This window comes from Anolis sagrei, chromosome 1 (assembly GCF_037176765.1).
Source record: "Anolis sagrei isolate rAnoSag1 chromosome 1, rAnoSag1.mat, whole genome shotgun sequence".
Classification (NCBI taxonomy): Eukaryota; Metazoa; Chordata; class Lepidosauria; order Squamata; family Dactyloidae; genus Anolis; species Anolis sagrei.
The window spans coordinates 32,000,834-32,019,344 of record NC_090021.1 but is presented as its reverse complement, the minus strand read 5'-3'; the positions used below and the strand labels follow the sequence as shown (position 1 = coordinate 32,019,344).

Here is an 18,511-nt window from a genome sequence, read left to right as displayed (position 1 = left end):
GGCTAGATGGCCATCTGTCGGGGGTGCTTGGAATGTGATTTTCCTGCTTCTTGGCAGGGGGTTGGACTGGATAGCCCACAAGGTCTCTTCCAACTCAATGATTCTTTGATCTTAGTTTTGCTTTCCAAAAAGTGTGAGACAATCTACACCAAAAGCTCTTAGGAAAGTTTAAAAGGAATGAAGAGATAAGTTATCTTACGGTAGTAGTAAGACGGGCTGTCTTCTAGTAAAGTACGAGGCAACAAAGGATAGGAATAAACAGAGCAAGGAAATGAAGCAATAGGATCTTTAAAGATGACTGTATTTAAAATTTATAATGTACATCAATTAATTATTGCCCAAGTGGCAGATGCTCTTATGTGTACTTCGTACGTATGGGCTACTGCCTTACAAAACATAACACTAAGTACTGTGCAAGAGCCTGTATGTAAAGATGGGGATAGGCTGACTTTAATAATAAAAATTGCAACATTAACATATTTAGTAAATGCAAAAAATGTAGTAAAGAATTCTGAGAAAGAGCTCACCAAATGGGGAATGGGCGTACAGTAAAAATCTCTTATCCACAGATTCAGCCTCTAGTTTCACCTATCCATGCTCCATGGGGTGTTTAAAAAAGATTGGCGTTAGTTGAAATTGCTCTATCTCTACAACCACGAATCACTCTTACCACTTGAAAGGGTGCACATAGAGTTTCAAATGATTACCGCCAGATGCCTCTCTCAGAGCACAAACAGCTCCTAGCCTCAATTATTTGCAGGATGGTGATCCCACACTTACTTTACTTAGACGATCCCTTGTAGTCTGAGGATGATGGTCCTCCAAGTGATGTGTCTTGGCGGTGGATACGTAGGTGGCTATAGAGCCCTATCCTTGACCTGCATGTTCTCCTGCAGTGAGGGCATTGGTTTCTAGGTGGAAGGTGGTCCCGGTTGGTCTTGGCTTTATGTGCCCTCCTCTTGGCACATTTCTCTCTTTTGCCCTCCATTCGTGCCTCCTCCAATTCTACAGGACTGCTGGTCACAGCTAACCTCCAGCTGGAGCGCTCAAGGACCAGGTCTTCCCAGTTCTCAGTGTCTATACCACAGTTTTTAAGGTTGGCTTTGAGCCCATCTTTGAATCTCTTTTCATGTCCACCAACATTCCGTTTCCTGTTCTTGAGTTTGGAGTAGAGCAGCTGTTTTGGGAGACGGTGATCAGGCATTCGGACAATGTGGCTGGTCCAACAGAGTTGATGGTGAAGGACCATCGCTTCAATGCTGGTGGTCTTTGCTTCTTCCAGCACGCTGACATTTGTCCGCCTGTCTTCCCAAGAGATTTGCAGGATTTTTCGGAGGCAATCCAACAATATAAGGCCTAATGAGGTATTCTCTATTTGAGGAAACATTTTCTAGATTTGTTTCGGGCTCCACGTGGTTAGTAAACTTGTTATGTTTATGTTTTGGTTTTATTTTAATGTAATATGTTGTCCAGGCTTGACCCCATGTAAGCCGCTCCGAATCCCCATTGGGGAGATAGTGGCGGGGTATAAATAAAGATTATTATTATTATTATTATCTCATTAAATCTTTTGTAACTTTTTCTGCAACATGTCAGACACACCCTATATAATAACAAATGCAGTTCAACGGAAACAGGTGTAAAGTGAAATTCACTAGAACTAAAATAAAATAAAATCCTGACTTCACACATAGGGTGATGGTTTCTCGGCTACTATGACTGATCAGGAAAGTTATTAGGGTCATGGTGTACAATATGAATGCCATGCGGTTAATGCAAATGAGAACAATCCATATGGGAATGTTCAGAAAACAAATTGAAGAGAACAGTATACTTATACAATAGTATTCTTTAAAAAAAATCTATAAAACTGCCATGCTTGGAATACATTTTATAGTTTTGGTCACTGATGCTCAAAAAGGATACTACAAAGGGTGGAAAAAGAGGCAAGTAAAGTTTTAATGTGGCTGATGAAGAAATATTGCTCCTCATGAAGAAATATTGCATTTTTAGCATTTTGTCTCCAAATTATTAATAAAGTAGAATATGATTATTCATAGTTTAAAGAAAGTGGACATTTGGAGGAGGAAAGTCACTAGTTTAAGGAGAATGACAAGAGATTCAGGTTGGAAAAAAGACCTACTACTTCATGCATCTTATACTGTAGTTAATTTGGACTTTGCTTGTGCAGTATTTAGTGCAGGCAGTCAACTTGGATAGTTTCCACCCTCATCCATTCCAGTCCCACAGAGTGACAGTTTGTTACAGAAACCAAACAGAATTGGACCTACTGAACAGACATTTTACAACATTGTCATCCAAACAATAGTAAACAACACGCTTGAGTGTCAGCCACTTGGCATGTATTGGTTTATTTGCTTGAGAGGTGGATGACAAGGGGGAAAGGGTCCTAACAAGTCTTGGATAGCATCCTCTTAGTAATTTAAAATACGTTAAGCCCAACTTATGTCACTGTGACCTATTTTATGGCCATTGTGAAGGTTGGAATTCTATCCATTGCATAGCAACCAAAATATCACCCACCCACATTTAGGCATAGAGTACCCCCACTTTCCCACATGACAATTTCTGTGTACATGGGGAGCAGAGGGATCTGTCAGTAGATATCTAGCTATTTATTATAGCTGGATGTATTCCAACACACATTCATAGTAATTTCCAGGGATCCTTGGGAGGTGCCATGCAGATGGCATCCTGGTAGCACATCCAGTTACAAAAAAATGGCTCAGTGTGTCTCTACTGACCCTTCTGCTTTACAATGGCATGGAAATGGCTGTGTTGCAAAGAGTTGTCTTATTTCAATGGTGCAGTTTTAGCATTTTAGTGTAGGACTATGACTCTGGAGAACAGAGTTCAATTCCATACTCTGCCACGAAAACCCACTGGATAACTTTAGAATTGTAGAATTGGAAGAAACTACAAGGGCCATACAGTTTGACTCTGTGTCATGCAGAAATACATAATCAAAACACGCCTGACAGATAGCCATTCAGCCTCTGTTCAAAAACTTCCAGAAAAGGAGACTCCACCACACCCTGCAGCAGCCATTTTCACTGTCAAACAGCTTCTACCATCAAGAGGTCCCTCTCAATGGATTGCCACCTTGTTGTGGTGAGGGAGCTTGTGTGTTCCAATGAACCTGCAGGCGTAACCATCGGAGTCACGTTCAACTCCTGGAACGATTCCATCAGTGTTGCCTCCAAAAAATCCTGAAAATCTCTTGGAAAGACAAGTGGACAAATGTCAGTGTGCTGGAAGAAACAAAGATCACCAGCACTGAAGCGATGCTCCTACGCTATCAACTCTGCTGGACTCTGCAGATGTTTTGCCCACATCTATGGCAGGTATCCTCACAACCTCTGAGGATGCCTGCCATAGATGTGGGTGAAACGTCAGAAGAGAATGCTTCTGGAACATGGCCAAACAGCCCGGAAAATTCACAGCAACCCAGTGATTCCGGCCATGAAAGCCTTCGACAACATAATAGAAAATGTTTCTTTAAAAAAGTAATAACATATATTTGCAATTAATTAGGCACTGTTTACAGTTAATTTGGCACAGCTTTGAAGATGGATAGGGCTTTTAATTTATTGATCTGGATTTTTAATCCTGTTTTAAATGTTGTTGCGAATTGTGTTTCGTTGATTGCTATTAGTTATGATAAGTTGTTGTATTGGAGTCCCCGGTGGTGCACTGGGGCAGGATTGCTGATCGAAAGGTCGCCAGTTTGAATCCGGGGAGTGAAGTGAGCTCCCCTGTGTCAGCTCCAGCTTCTCATGTGGGGACATGAGAGAAGGCTCCCACAGGATGGTAAAAACATGTCTGGGCGTGCCCTGGGCAATGTCCTTGCAGATGGCCAATTCTCTCACACCAGAAGCAACTTGAAGTTTCTTAAATCGCTCCTGACACAAAAAAAAGTTATATTATTGGCTTTATTATGTATTTATATTTTTTGCTTTATTATGCATTTATATATATTTGTATTTGTAATTATTTGCTTTATTATGTATTTATATTTTTTTTGTATTTGTGTGGCTTCGAATGGCTGCCATCCATGTTGTTAGCCACTCTGTGTCCCAAAGGGAAGATGGGATGGGATACAAATAAAGTTAACTAGACTTGACTAGATATATAAATAGCACATTCCATTTTTTTCTCTGCATTTCTTTTAAGCATCAGTGTTAATTCTCACATTTACAGATGGAGAGGGTGCCCTCTGCTGTTACTTCAAGGTTTTCACTAAAGGAAATGGCAAAATGTTATATCTCTTGGGCTGGTGTGTGTGTGTGTGTGTGTGTGTGTGTGTGTGTGTGTGTGTATATATATATATATATATATATGTGTGTGTGTGTGTGTGTGTGTTATTGATACAGTGATACAGTGCTTAAAATTTACTGGGGTTGAGAGGCAGAGTTGAGTTTTAGATGCATCTTACTTAGGCTGAGTGGCAAGATTGTTCACATTAAGTGATATTACAAGAATGTAATGCAAAGAATAGCACAAATGATTTTTGTAGTCATACCAATCATGAGTTTCCTCGTAAATACAGCATCGTTTTACTTTTTCATCCTATTGTGAAACTACTAAGTGTCATGTGACATTATTGTATTGCTTCCTCCCTTTATTCATGGTGACCAGTATCATAGAATGGGACAAAACTCCATGTTGGCACCATACATTTCTCCTACTAAAGGTTTTGGAGAAAGAAAAAGTAACCTTATTTAGCAGTTCAAAAACATGCAAATGTGCATAGATCAATAGGTACCGAAGGTAGTGATGCTCCATGCAGTCATGCTGGCCAAATGACCTTGGAGGTGTCCAAAGACAACACCGGCTCTTTGGCTTAAAAACTGAGATGAGCACCACCCCCCAGAGCTGGACACGTCTAGACTTGAAGTCAAGGGGAAACCTTTACCTTTTATGTTTCATTCTGGGCTCCCTGGTGGTGCAGCGGGTTAAAGGTGCAGCAGGTTAAAGCTGACTGAAAGGTTGGCAGTTCGAATCTGGGAAGAGGGGTGAGCTCCCACTGTTAGGCCCAGCTTCTGCCAACCTAGCAGTTCGAAAACATGCAAGTGTGAGCAGATCAATTGATACCACTTCTGCAGGAAGGTAAGTAATAGTGTTCCGTGTAGTCATCCTGGCCACATGACCTCGGAGGTGCCTACAGACTACGCTGGCTCTTTGGCTTAGAAATGGAGATGAACACCACCCCCCAGAGTTGGACATGACTAAACTTAATGTCAGGTGAAACCTTTACCTGTTACTATGTCTCATTCTATTGTAAGCCTTCATATAACATGGAAATTTGAAACTCAACTCTTGTAATTTTTTTTCTGTGTCAGGAGCGACTTGAGAAACTGCAAGTTGCTTCTGGAGCCTCCGGTGGTGCAATGGGTAGATCAATAGGCAGGATTGTGCCGGCAGGATTGAAGATTGACAGGTTGGAGATTTGAATCCGAGAAGAGTGTGGATGAGCTCCATCTGTCAGCTCCAGCTCCTCATGCAGGGACATGCAAGAAGCCTCCCACAAGGTTGGTAAAACATCAAAACAACCACGCAATGTCCTTGCAGATGGCCAATTCTCTCACACCAGAAGCAACTTGCAGCTTTTGTAATGCACTCATTAAATACAAGCTTGATCAAACTCTGAAGAACAGATTTTATTTGGCTTTTCTTTTAAAATAAGAGGTTTGTACACTGTGAGGTCACATTACATGACCAGTCCTGAAATGAAGTCTTGTTTCACATATTGCTACACTTCACTGTAACGGAAGACCTACTGAGATTTTCATATGGTGTCTCTAGATAACATACCGATTTGTAGGAAAAGCTGGAACGAATATTAATGGAGTCATACAAAAAAGCCGCAAGGATCAATGCCAAAACAAAACAAAACCACACCAAAAGGTAAGTTATTTTCAGAATATTCACAGAATGGCTATACTACGCCAGCGTATTATAATTAACAACTTAGCACCTAGTTTTAATAACCTGCCACCCATTTTGAAAGGAAAATCTATTACGCTGAAGAAATGAAGCTCTCAAAAAGTGATATTGTATTAATTCCTCGAGAATACGCACTACTAAGGAGGAGTTATTTTGCCGTTAACAAATATTGTCAAGACTAAAAATATCTATGCACAGGGATGTTTCTTTCTGAAAGAATTAATTGGCAAATACTCAGCTCTAACATGAAAAATGATGACAGACAACTGCTGGTCAAGTTGTATTCTGCATGCAGTTTCGGATATTCACAGTAGGCCAAAATTCAACCATGTCATCTCCCTTCAGAGCATTTTGAAGCACTGACTTTAGCTCTTTTTGGGTCTCAGAAGCAGCAATGGTCTGCGTGGGTCTGTGTGGGCAAGTTGTTGTCAGCTCTTTGCTTTGCCGATTGTGAAGGTGGCATCTGGTCTTCGCAGCAGGAGAGTTTCAGCTCCGCACACCTTTCAGTGTTCTCTCGCCGCTTCGCTCTGAGCCTGTGTTTTGTGCTTAGAGGAGCAGGATGGCCAAATGGGTTATACATACTTATTGGTCCTTCATAGGTACCGTTTCCATTACAAAGCGGAGTTCAAGAAATCAAGAAGTTCAGCACGGTTTCGATCACGCTGGAAATGAAAAACAATTTCATATACGATTTCAGAAACTCGGAAACTACAATTGGTCCAGCGGGCAGCAGCCAGGATGCTAACTGGAGCTCATTATCAAGAGAGGTCAACCCTCTTGTTCAAGGAGCTCCACTGGCTGCCATTTATTTTCCGAGCCCAATTCAAGGTGCAGGTGCTCACCTACAAAGCCCTGAACGGTTTGGGACCACCCTACCTGCGTGACCGCATCACCATCTACGAACCCACACGCTCGCTCCGGTCATCTGGGGAGGCCCTGCTCGTGATCCCACCCACGTCGCAAGCGCGCTTGGTGGGGACACGTGACAGGGCCTTCTCTGTGGCGGCCCCCCGACTTTGGAACGCCCTCCCAAAAGAGCTCAGACAAGCCCCCACTCTAGCCGTCTTCAGAAGGAACCTAAAAACTTGGCTGTTCTGTTGTGCCTTCCCAGACTAGGAATCCCCACCCAAGCCCTAGTAGCACCTTAGCATAACAAATTGTCACTGCACATCGCACTTTTAACCCTACGTGCCTCCTGCCATTCAGCACTTTTAACCCTTGTACCCCAGTGCGCCGGCCGAACCAGTTTTTAATAATGTCCTGATGTACTGTCTTTGTTGTTATTCTGCTTATTGCTTGATTTGCTTAGTATTGTGGTGTTATGTTATTTTGCTTATTGTTTGATTTGCCTTGTTGTTGTGATGTTATACTTTCTACTGTATTGTGTTGAGGCTTCGGCCTGTGTAAGCCGCATCGAGTCCTCCGGGAGATGCTAGCGGGGTACAAATAAAGTTAATAATAATAATAATAATAATAATAATAGAGCTTCTGTACAGTATAAAGCCTTTTGCAGCTTATGCTCACATACAATGAATCTCTACAGCAAGAGTTCATTGGTTAACCTATAAGTCCCAGAATTCCTCATCATTAGTAGTGCTGGCAAGGGCTGCTGGAAACACAGCACCTGGGACTTTCCAAGGGTATTCCAGAAATCCTGGAGGATGAAGGTTGTGCTTTTTGTTCAGCTATACCAGGCATGGGCAAACTTTGGCCCTCCAGGTGTTTTGGACTTCAATTCCTAACAGCCGGTAGGCTGTTAGGAATTGTGGGAGTTGAAGTCCAAAACACCTGGAGGGCCAAAGTTTGCCCATGCCTGACCTAACCTATAACTGCCATAGCAACATAGCTGGACATGCCCCACACTCTCTATTGGCCAGAACATGACCATGTTTGCAGGGAGCTCCAGCAGCTTAAAAGTTGGGTCTGAGGAGCCACTTTGGTTACTGTAAAATATGTAGTAAATTACGATTTCTGCAAAGACCAAACATGTGAATTACACTGGTCTAGTGTTGTCGAAGGCTTTCATGGCTGGAATCACTGGGTTGCTGTGAATTTTCTGGGCTGTATGGCAATGTTCCAGAAGAATTCTTGCCTGACGTTTCACCCACATTTATGGCAGATATCCTCAGAGGCTGTGAGGTCTGTTGGAAACTAGGAAAGTGGGGTTTATATAGCTGTGGAATGACCAGGGTGAGAGAAAGAACTCTTGTCTGATTGAAGCTGATGTGAATGTTGCAATTGGCAAGGTTGATTAGCATTGAATAGCCTTGCAGCTGCAAAGCCTGGATGCTTCCTGTCTGGGGGAATATTTTGTTTGGAGGTGTTAGCTGGCCCTGATTGTTTCCTGTCCGGAATTCCCCTCCTTTTTAAGTATTGTTCTTTAGCACCTTTAGCACCTCAAACTAATTTAAAATCAAAGGTCTAAACACTTTTAAATACAACTAGAATGCAGTAAATTTTGCTGTAATAGTTTTAGGAAGAAATATAAAAATATATGAACATTACCTCTTTATCCTTTTTACTCTTCTTTATTTTCATCTTAATTTTTTTTCCTGTGATCATACTGTAGTTTTGATTCTTCCTTTTATCTTTCAAGTACTAAAATAAAAAAGGATAATTCAGAAACAAACAAACATGCACCAGTTTACATTATTCATTGTAATAATAATTTATTAACCATCTTTCCCAGAAATACCTGTGGCCTATTTAATGTCAGAGCAAAGCAAGCATGTGAAAAATGTGTAACGAATAAACCTCTTGAGTAAAAAAGAGCAGGAAAATAGAAGCTACAACAAGCAGAAGTAACTAAACAAACAAGAAGACTGGTCTCATGGCAACACCAGCACAAAAAATCAAGGGAAAATTAATAAAGGTTAACCATATGAATGACTAACATTACAAGAAGCAGAACAGATGTGACCTTGATCTAATGAAAGACTGTTGTGAGCCTCTGATAGGAGGAAGGAACATACATTTAATGGATATTGTTTAAAAAGCAGAAAACGGTAAATGGTCAGAAGTGTTCAACAGCCTTTTAGTATTTTCAAATTGTTTTAATTTCTAAGTCTGCAACATTTGCAGATATACAGAAGAATTATGATTCTTCTTTGTTGTTGTCATGTATGTTCAAGCATATTATGGGTCTTTTTCTGAAAGTATGTAACTCCTCCAAGGTCACCTAGAGAGTTTCAATGGCTGAGCAGAAGACCAAGCCTTTGTTTTGAAAGTTGTAGCTCAGTATCAGTGGTCCCCAATCCTTTTTTTTGACCAGGGACTGCTGTGACCAGGGAGCACTCTCCAACATTAGTACCAAAAGGGTTACAAATCCATTTTAGATTCAGTTTGGTTATTTGGGGTGCCGATTCAGAAAATTGCACTGGATAGACCGTATCAGCTTTAGTTTCTGATACAGAACATATGCTACCCAGTAGTCACCATCTGCTCACTCATAGAAAACCATATTTAATAAGCCTTGGCACTATAAGAGGGTTTTGTGAGACCAGTCACTCTTGTTGCAATGGTATAGTAACTGTGAGGTTGCTATTAGAACCATATTTTAGTTCTTGCAGACCACTGATGGTCCACAGACCACAGGTTGGGAACCATTGCACTATATCATGCTGACTCCCTTTCACAGGAAGAAAAATCTAGCTCTGCAAGTATGGGAAGACTAATGGCAAATTAGGAGAAAACAAGAATGGAAGCGTTATGAGATCTCATAAAAATGATCAAGAGTTCAGCACCAGCGATTAAACCAGTAAGTCAACTCAACCTGGTTATACTAATACCAAAAGCACAAATCAAATTTGTTAAGGAGTTTATCTTAAGGCTCATTTTGTTGAATCACCTCTGACAGTGTGGGGTTGTGATTAGGATTAACAAATGAAGAAGCATGAAATCTGTTATGAAAATGACTGAATGACTTTGGGGCAGAGACACACTATCAGACTAAGGGGAAAAAAGGTCAGTATTTCACTTACCTTAGAAAGCTGGACAGGGCCAGACTTATCTTTCTTTCTTTTCTTTTCTTTCTTTTTCTTCAACTTATCTTTTTTCCTCTTCTGAAACCAGAAAAGGTATTTTTTTAAAAAAAACAAAGATATGCTCATAAGCTACCAATGCAAAGACTTGCACACAGTCTGAAGAGTTAAAGGACAAAGTTCAAAAAAGTAACTTTCCTAAATCCTGGTGTTTGCTGAGTATGAAGGTGGCCAGCCTTGTAATCTGCACAAGTTTGGTGCTCCAGTGTCCTTAGTCCTTACATCGTGGCTCCTTTTAGGAATTAAAGCTAACACCACAATGCCAGTAACATGCAAAACCCCTACTGACATCAATACTAGGAAAGATTTTGGAGTAGGTCATTAAGGAGGAAGCCTGCAATCACTTAGAAAACAATGCTGTAATCACTAAAATTCAACATGGATTTATCAAAAACAAGTCATGACAGACCAAATTTATCTCTCTTTTTTGATAGAGATACAAGCTTGGTAGATGCAGGGAATGCTGTGGATGTAGCATATCTTGATTTCAGTAAGGCCTTCAACAAAGTCCCCCATGACCTTCTTGCAAACAAACTAGTCAAATGTGGGCTAGGCAATGCTACTGTATTTGTAATTTGTTAAGCGACCAAAACCAAAGAGTGCTCATCAATGGTTCCTCTTCATCCTGGAAAGAAGTGACGAATGGAGTGCCACGGGGTTCAGTTCTGGGCCCATTACTGTTCAACATCTTTATCAATGACTTGGATGAAGGTTTAGAGCAGTGGTTTTCAACTTGTGGGTCCCCAGATGTTTTGGCAAACAACTCTCAGAAATCTTTACAGCTGGTAAACTGGCTGGGATTTCTGGGAGTTGTAGCCCAAAACATCTGGGGACCCACTGGTTGAGAACCACTGGTTTAGAGGGCATGCTTATCAAGGCTGCAGATGACTCCAGATTGGAAGGGATACTCCAGAGGGCGGGATCGGAATTCAAAATGACTGCAGCAGACTAGAGAGTAGGGCCAAAGCTAACAAAACGAATTTCAACAAGGAGAAATGTAAGATACTACACCTAGGCAGAAAAAAATGAAATGCAAAGATACAGAATGGGTGACGCCTGACTCGACAACAGTAGAAAAAATCTTGGAGTCTTCATAGACAACAAGTTGAACATGAACCAACAGTGTGATGCAGCAGCTTAAAAGCCAATGGGATAGTGTTCTAAATCAAGGGACATCATGGTGCCTCTCTATTCTGCTTTGGTTAGTCCTCACTTGGAATATGTGTCCAATTCTGGGCACCACGGTTTCAAAGAGATATTGACAACTTGGAAGGTATCCAGAGGAGGGTGACTAAAATGATCAAAGGTCTGGAGACCATGCCCTGTGAGGAGCATCTTAAAGAGCGTAATACATTTAGCCTGCAGAATAGAAGATAGAGAGGAGCCATGACAGCCATATATAAATGTGTGAAAGGATAAGGGAACAGGCTTGTTTTCTGCTCCCCTGGAAACTAGGATTCAGAGCAATGGGTTCAAATTACAGGAGAGGAGATTCCACCTGAACATTAGGAAGAAATTCCTGACTGTAAGAGCTGTTCAGCAATGGAACTCTCAGCCTCAGAGTATGGTGGAAGCTCCTTCCTTTTAAACAGAGGTTGGGTGACCATCTATCAGAGGTACTTTAATTATGCTTTTCCTGCATGATAGAACGGGGTGGACTGGATGGCCCATGTGGTCTCTTCCAACTCTATTATTCTACTGATTTTTTCTGATTACTTATCTCCAGAAGCCTTATGAGCCACCCACGTTACTTATCCAGCGTATGGAGAACAGTGTGATAGCAGCTTAGTCATTTTTCCGCTGAGAAGAACTGACAATGAGACATGTATTCCCAGACAGGGAGTTCACAAACTCATCAAGTCAGCTAAAAGACAAGCTGCCATCAGATGACACCAGCAGTAAGAGGAAGCTTGGAAGAAAACGGTGGAGTTGTCATGTGTCCAACAATTCAACTATCAAGAGGAGGTTGTCTCCCCAGGATACAAAACATATATGTTAATTCAGAGGATTACTGAAAATCTAAGATTTGTTCTCAGTAACATAACATGCCAAACAAAGCCTGCAACAGGTTTTCTTCACAGCCAGTACAGATTATATGTACACTGATTTTAATTGAACCAATTTTATGTTTACCTTTTTGTTGTGCTTTTCCTTTTTCCTCTTCTTTGATTTGGATTTAGAAGCATCTAAACATGAAGGTTTTAAAAGGTGTGTGTTAATGATGGAGCAATGCTATCTAAATGAAGAGACAGTAAACAAAAGCCAAGATTTAGACGTCACCTTCTGGGGTTCTACTAATACAACAGGAAAGCATAGTTCCCTTTATGATTTGGCATATTCACAAGCCAATAAGCAGTGTTTTATTCAGACAGTAACCACAATGACAGCCTCTGAGTGGCAATGAACATACACCTTCCACCACACACAGCACAGCTGCTTTTGAGATATATGATATGATTTTTCCATGAACCGGTGTGGGCTCTGAGATTGACAGGGGAGGCTCTTCTCTTGTTCCCATCACCATCTCAAGTGCAGTTGGTGGGGATGAGAGAGATGGCCTTCTCTGTGGTGGCCCCCTGGCTCTGGAGTACTCTCCCAAAAGAGATTAGATCAGCCCCCACCCTGCAATCTTTCCATTCCAACCTGAAAACATGGATGTTCAGACAGGACTTCGACCTTTAGTAGGCTGATGAAGCTGACACTTGGCACCTTGTGAATTGACGGCAGTTAGTTCTCTACTGTTGTTTTAAAATTGTTTTATTTTGATTTTACGCTACATGTGTTGACGGGGTTTGTTATTATAATTTTATGTGAATTGTTTTATACTTTATACCATTTATACTTTATACCATTTTGGCCACATCATGAGGAGACAGCAAAGCCTAGAGAAGACAATTATGCTGGGGAAAGTAGAAGGTAAAAGGAAGAGGGGCCGACCAAGGGCAAGATGGATGGATGGCATCCTTGAAGTGACTGGACTGACCTTGAAGGAGCTGGGGGTGGTGACGGCCGACAGGGAGCTCTGGCGTGGGCTGGTCCATGAGGTCACGAAGAGTTGGAGACGACTGAACGAATGAACAACAACAACAACAACCATTTCACCTATTATAGATTTTATGTGCACCCTGGAGTGCCTTGTAAGCCACCCTGAATCTCTTCGGGGAGATGGTGGCAGGATTTAAAGAAGATGATGATGATTATGCTTCATTATCATTTTTCTTGAATTATCCAATAGATTAAGCAAAATCAAGTACCTTTCAGTAGTTCTATATGTGGCATACACACATCAATTTCACGCAGATATTTATCTGGGTTATTTACCTGTACTTTACTCAAATCTATGAGGAAAGAGGTTCCATCTGAAAATTAGGAAGAACTTCCTGACTGCAAGAGCTGTTTGGCAGTGGAACTATCTGCCTAGGAGTGTGGTGAGGCAGAGAGTTCCACTGTCGGATGGCTATCTGTTGGGAGTGCTTTGTGTTTTTCCTGCATGACAGTGGGTTGGACTAGAAGGCCCATATGGTCTCTTTCAACTCCATTATTCTATGATTCTAAAATATGAAAGCAATGAAAAAGTAGATGCATTTCTTTCCTGATGCTTTCTATTTTGTTGATTTTCTTTTCTCTTTATATAATATGTTAAAATATAAAATAAGTAGAAAAAGAAGAAAACAAACTGGCAACCCAGGTCACTACAACTGGGAGCCTTTGCTAGGAGAACTGTGTTACCTTTTTTCCTCTCCTGATGAAGATTTCAGTGAAGTTTCAAAACCTTATATAAAGTATTTGATGTGTTGTCAAAGGACTTCATGGCTGGAATCACTGAGATGCTGTGAGTTTCGGGCCATACAGCCTGAAAAACTGACAGCAACACAATGTATTTTATGTTTTGGAATTAATTGAATAAACGTATCACTGTTTCGTGGAGTTTGTGACACACACAGTTACCGTATATACTTGAGTATAAGCTGACCCAAATATAAGCCAAAGGGACCTAATTTTACCACAAAAAGCTGGGAATACGTATTGCCTCGAGTATAAGCCAAGGGTGGGAAATGCAGCAGCTACTGGTAATTTAAAAAAAAACAGATACCAATAAAATTACATTAATTGAGGCATCAGTAGGTTATTGAATATTTACATAAAACTGTAATTTAAGATAAGACTTTCCAACTTTGAGTAAACCATTATTCTAACCTTCTTCAATGTAAATGTGCTTACGTATCCTTCCAATAATAAAGAGAGTAAAATAATAAATGTAACAATAAAATAATAGAGTAAAATAATTAATGCAATAATAACAATAATAAATATAGTAAAATAATGATGACGATAATAATAATAATAATAATAATAATAATAATAATAATAGAGTAGAATAATAAACGTTGACCCGAGTATAAGCCGAGGAGGGCTTTTTCAGCCTTAAAAAGGCTGCAAAACTCAGCTAATACTTGAGAATTATTTACATAATAAAGTACTGGGCCACCTGCTCTTGCTCCTTATATAATGGAAACAGAAAAACTATTGTGTACCTATGTAGAAGTCTAGGGCAGGATTTGAAGCCAAACTTCTATATTTTGTTATGACTTTGTGTGGGGCTCAACACAGGGATTCATTCCACGGATAGGAAAAAGTACCAGTGCTATTCCAGCCACCATTTTCCTGTCTAGGCATTCAAAAAGACCAGAAGCGGTAAATATCCAATATGTATGCAAACATCACCAGTGCATATCTGTAATTTCACAAAATGCTGAGGCCCATTAAGATACTGCATAATTGCATATCTATTGATCCAGATGTCTATTTAGACTTGTTTTGGGCTTGGAAGTGTTTATATTTGCTGAATTACTGGCAGTATGTGACAATAATTTTACCTCTACTACTTGAACTGCTGCTGCTACGTGAAGCGGAGGATCCTGAAGAAGACCTTGAAGAAGAAGAAGTCGAAGAACTCGATGATGTTGTGGAAGAAATGGAAGAGGACCTGCTTCTACTGCGTTTTCGCTTTCTCTTCTCTCTCTCTTAAATGAAAAATAAAATACAATATGGGAAACCAATTAGGGTTTTGATTTTTCTGTGTATTAGAAAATGCTGGGTTTCAATGTTGTTTTAAACAAAGTTATCTTCCATTTTAAAAATGTTAGTTAGCGACTCTAAGGTCTGTGAGATTACCACTGCCAAGACACCACACTTGGAGGGCAATCATATCAGACAACGAGGGACCGTTTAAGTAAGTAAGTAAGAAACTGGGAAAGGTAACCAAACTGATAGGTTCAACTTAACATGATGGATGTAGCACTGCAATACAAAATGGCCAATTGACATGACAATTCATTACAATTGTTTCACCACATTTGCAATTTTGACTTTTGTGAATTTTATTATTCATGGATTTGATTAAAACATTATCTTTATGAATCTCTAAGTCCTCCAGTGTGATTCTATGGTCAGATTCCAACAAAATGCTGACTATAGAGTCATGCTGGAAGGTATAGAAATGCCTAGAGAGGTAAAGAAATTAGCAATTTCTTTACTTGTGTTTTTTCACTCTAGAGAGGTACCTAAGCCCAGTGAATGTGGAGAGTTGATTGCAAATATGTAAGATGGTTATTATTTATTTGCATTTATACGATGCTTATAAACAAGCTTTGTTGTGCAGTAAAAAATAACAACAGCCCTGTAACATTACAAATTTATTATTTTATTCATTTACTGCATTTCTATGCCGCCTTTCTCAGCCTGAAAGTGACTCAAGGTGGCTTACAAAGATCTAGAAACACAATGGTAAAACATGATAACATAACACTTGAGCAGGGAATGTCAATTAATCCCATGAATATTTCTAAAACAGTAGACAATGTCCTCAAAAATAAGAAGCAGGTTGAATATGTGTTGCAACCTATACACGTGCTGAAGAACTCTGAGTTCAATACACCAAAATACACAAACACACACATAAAGTGTAAACCTGCACTTTGTGCCAGAGCCAGTCAAGTACAGTCTGTTCTTTAAGGAATGGAGGCAGGTCAAAAATGGTATATAGGTAAGGGTAACAACAGACTTGATGCTGTCCTCCGTTTCTGCCTGGAGATAGCAGAGAAGAGACTTCACCCTTGCTTCCATAGAAACATTGAGTGGGAAGAGACTTCAAGGGCCATCCAGTCCAACCTCCCCCCCCCCCCCCCCGCCATGCAGGAACACAGAATCAAAGCACTCCTGACAGATGACTATCCAGCAGATTGGCTAGAGAATGTGGAGTGTCAGGAGAGGGCATGAGCTGGGAATCTCCACATATTAGAATTTGATTCTTTCTTGTCTAAAAGCCCTTTCCTGATGTCATTACAACATAATAAAAATTCTTACCTCTAGCTTGTGCCTTCTCTTGTGATGTTGCATGCAGTGTCCCACCTTCCTCTTTAGCTCTGTTATCCATATCTATAAAAACATATACATACCCTCACATAATCACATTTTATACACACACTATTATTTATTATTATTTATTATTGACAAGATTATGTCTATAAAATGTTTTCAAAACAACTTGGGCGATGCAGATGATGCGTTTCCACTACGTCTATGACACTACTACATCTATGACACTATGTAACATGATTTTTATTCCTGGGTTATAAATGTCATTTCCTAATTGGTTCTATCATTTAAAAAATTGAAAATGTTTATTAAACTGCAAGAAACTTTTGTTTTTGTGGGAGATCCTGCAGCATATTTTGCTATAGTTTTTCAATGAATATTTCATAGAGTCTCTCTCTTTTTTAATATATTTTTATTTTAGGACATACACATACACAAACACAACAGTTACAATTCCCACCACCACAAGGATTATTTTCTTTCACATATTAATCCTTTTGGAGACAAGTCTTCTAGATTTAAATACTGTATAACATTTGTATTCTATTTCTTATGACCTGATCTCTAGACTTATTCATAATATAATTCTTGACCTGGCTCCATCTTTCTTCGACTTCTTGCATTCTATTTCCATTACATTTTGAATCATTTAATTTTACATCCAGAATTTCAAATTCCATTTGGTCCACCATATACAGATACCATTTATTTACTGTCCACTTTGATTTGTCTTTCCATAATTTCAAATTCCATTTGGTCCAACATATATGGATACCATTTATTTACTGTCCACTTTGATTTGTTTTTCCCATCCCAATGCTTGTGTACACTCAATTATTGCTTCCTTTATTTCACAGAGTCTCAACCAATTCAACATACTTTGTGGCAGCCACAAAAATGAAGTTTCTAAATAACAACTTTCAAAGTAAGTACCTCCCAATTAAATGGGAAATAACACTTTCAAACCATTTTTTAAAATAAAAGCATAACTTCTGATAGGCAAACTTGGGCCCTCCGGGTGTTTTGGACTCCAACTCCCACAATTCCTAACAGCCTTGGGCCTTTTTCTTTTCCCCCGAGGGGAGGGGAGGAGGAAGGGGCCTGGGGTACTTAGGAATTGTGGGAATTGTAGTCCAAGGCACCTAAAGGGCCAAAGTTTACACATGCTTGTTCTAGAGCATGCCTGGTCAACGCTGTAGAATTAATACAGTCTTGACACCACTTTAATTGCCATGGCTCGATAATATAGAATCATGGGAGTTGTAGTGGCACAAGGTATTTTGCTTGGGCCTCTCCAAACTACAATTCTCTGGATCCCATAGGATTTAAGCCATGGCAGTTAAACAGCATGAACTCCATAGTGTAGATACACCCTTAGGCAGTTAAACTACATTAACTCCATTGTGTAGATACTCCTTGGGTGTTAACTCTGGCTTAACACCCAGGCCCCATCCTAGGGTTATTTCTCTCCATTCTCTCCTCCCATATTCCCACCAGCACTTCCGGCCAGAAAAGGGCGCCTAACCGACAAACGCAGTATCTGTGCCTCACGCTACTGTTTATTCTTGTTGTTGTTGTTGTTGTTACAGGCGAAGCGACGACACTAACCGGCTCCGCTCCCCACAGGCCCAAGTCCACACCCGGCGCCTCCGGCCTGCTCAGAAGCACCAGTCGTTGCAGGCCCGGGCTCCACGGGAATCCGGAACCATCACGCCGAGCACCGCCGCCTGCCGGGACTCTTCCGGACGCACATCCCGGAAGCAGTTGAAGGCAAAAGGCGGTGCTGGCAGGCTGGCTGCCAGTCTCTCTCCGCACTTCCGCATCCTCCCCTTCTCGTTGTCTCCAGCAGGTGGCAAAGAAGAGGCAAAGGGAGAGGAGTTGGCTCGCTCTGTCTGGTCATCTATCCATCCATCAATCTATTCATCTATCTATACATCTATCTATTTATCCATGTATCCATCTATCTCTCCATCCATCTGTCTACCCACCCATCTGTTCATCCATCTAGTCATCTGTCTGTCTGTCTGTCTGTCTGTCTGTCCGTCCGTCCGTCCGTCCATCCATCCATCCATCCATCCATCCATCCATCCATCTATGTATTCATCTCTCTATCTATACAGCTATCT

General features: G+C 40.6%; 1 protein-coding gene across 2 annotated transcripts; it reads right to left on the bottom strand.

The window, feature by feature from the left end:
* Window positions 1-5,660: 5,660 nt before the first annotated feature.
* Window positions 5,661-18,122, bottom strand: LOC132761450 (RNA-binding protein with serine-rich domain 1-A-like). Of its 2 annotated transcripts, none has more exons than XM_060754323.2 (7): window positions 17,911-18,122; window positions 16,374-16,445; window positions 14,885-15,031; window positions 12,141-12,193; window positions 9,948-10,028; window positions 8,473-8,565; window positions 5,661-6,629 (listed from the first exon to the last, which is right to left on the bottom strand). In XM_060754323.2, the coding sequence occupies exons 2-7, from the start codon at window positions 16,441-16,443 to the stop codon at window positions 6,579-6,581; spliced, it is 495 nt and encodes a 164-aa protein (XP_060610306.2). In that variant the 5' UTR covers window positions 16,444-16,445; window positions 17,911-18,122; the 3' UTR covers window positions 5,661-6,578. The 2 variants fall into 2 exon arrangements, with proteins under 2 accessions (XP_060610306.2, XP_060610305.2); XM_060754322.2 differs by having other exon boundaries at window positions 17,994-18,122.
* Between the last annotated feature and the right edge of the window lie 389 nt (window positions 18,123-18,511).

Excerpts from the sequence above, each read along its gene's own strand:
- LOC132761450 (XM_060754323.2), bottom strand. The coding sequence starts at position 16,443 with ATGGATAACAGAGCTAAAGAGGAAGGTGGGACACTGCATGCAACATCA. Across the intron at positions 12,194-14,884 it reads CAGCAGTTCAAGTAGTAGAG|ATGCTTCTAAATCCAAATCA; the intron begins GTAAAATTATTG and ends CTTCATGTTTAG. Across the intron at positions 8,566-9,947 it reads GCCCTGTCCAGCTTTCTAAG|TACTTGAAAGATAAAAGGAA; the intron begins GTAAGTGAAATA and ends TTTTTATTTTAG.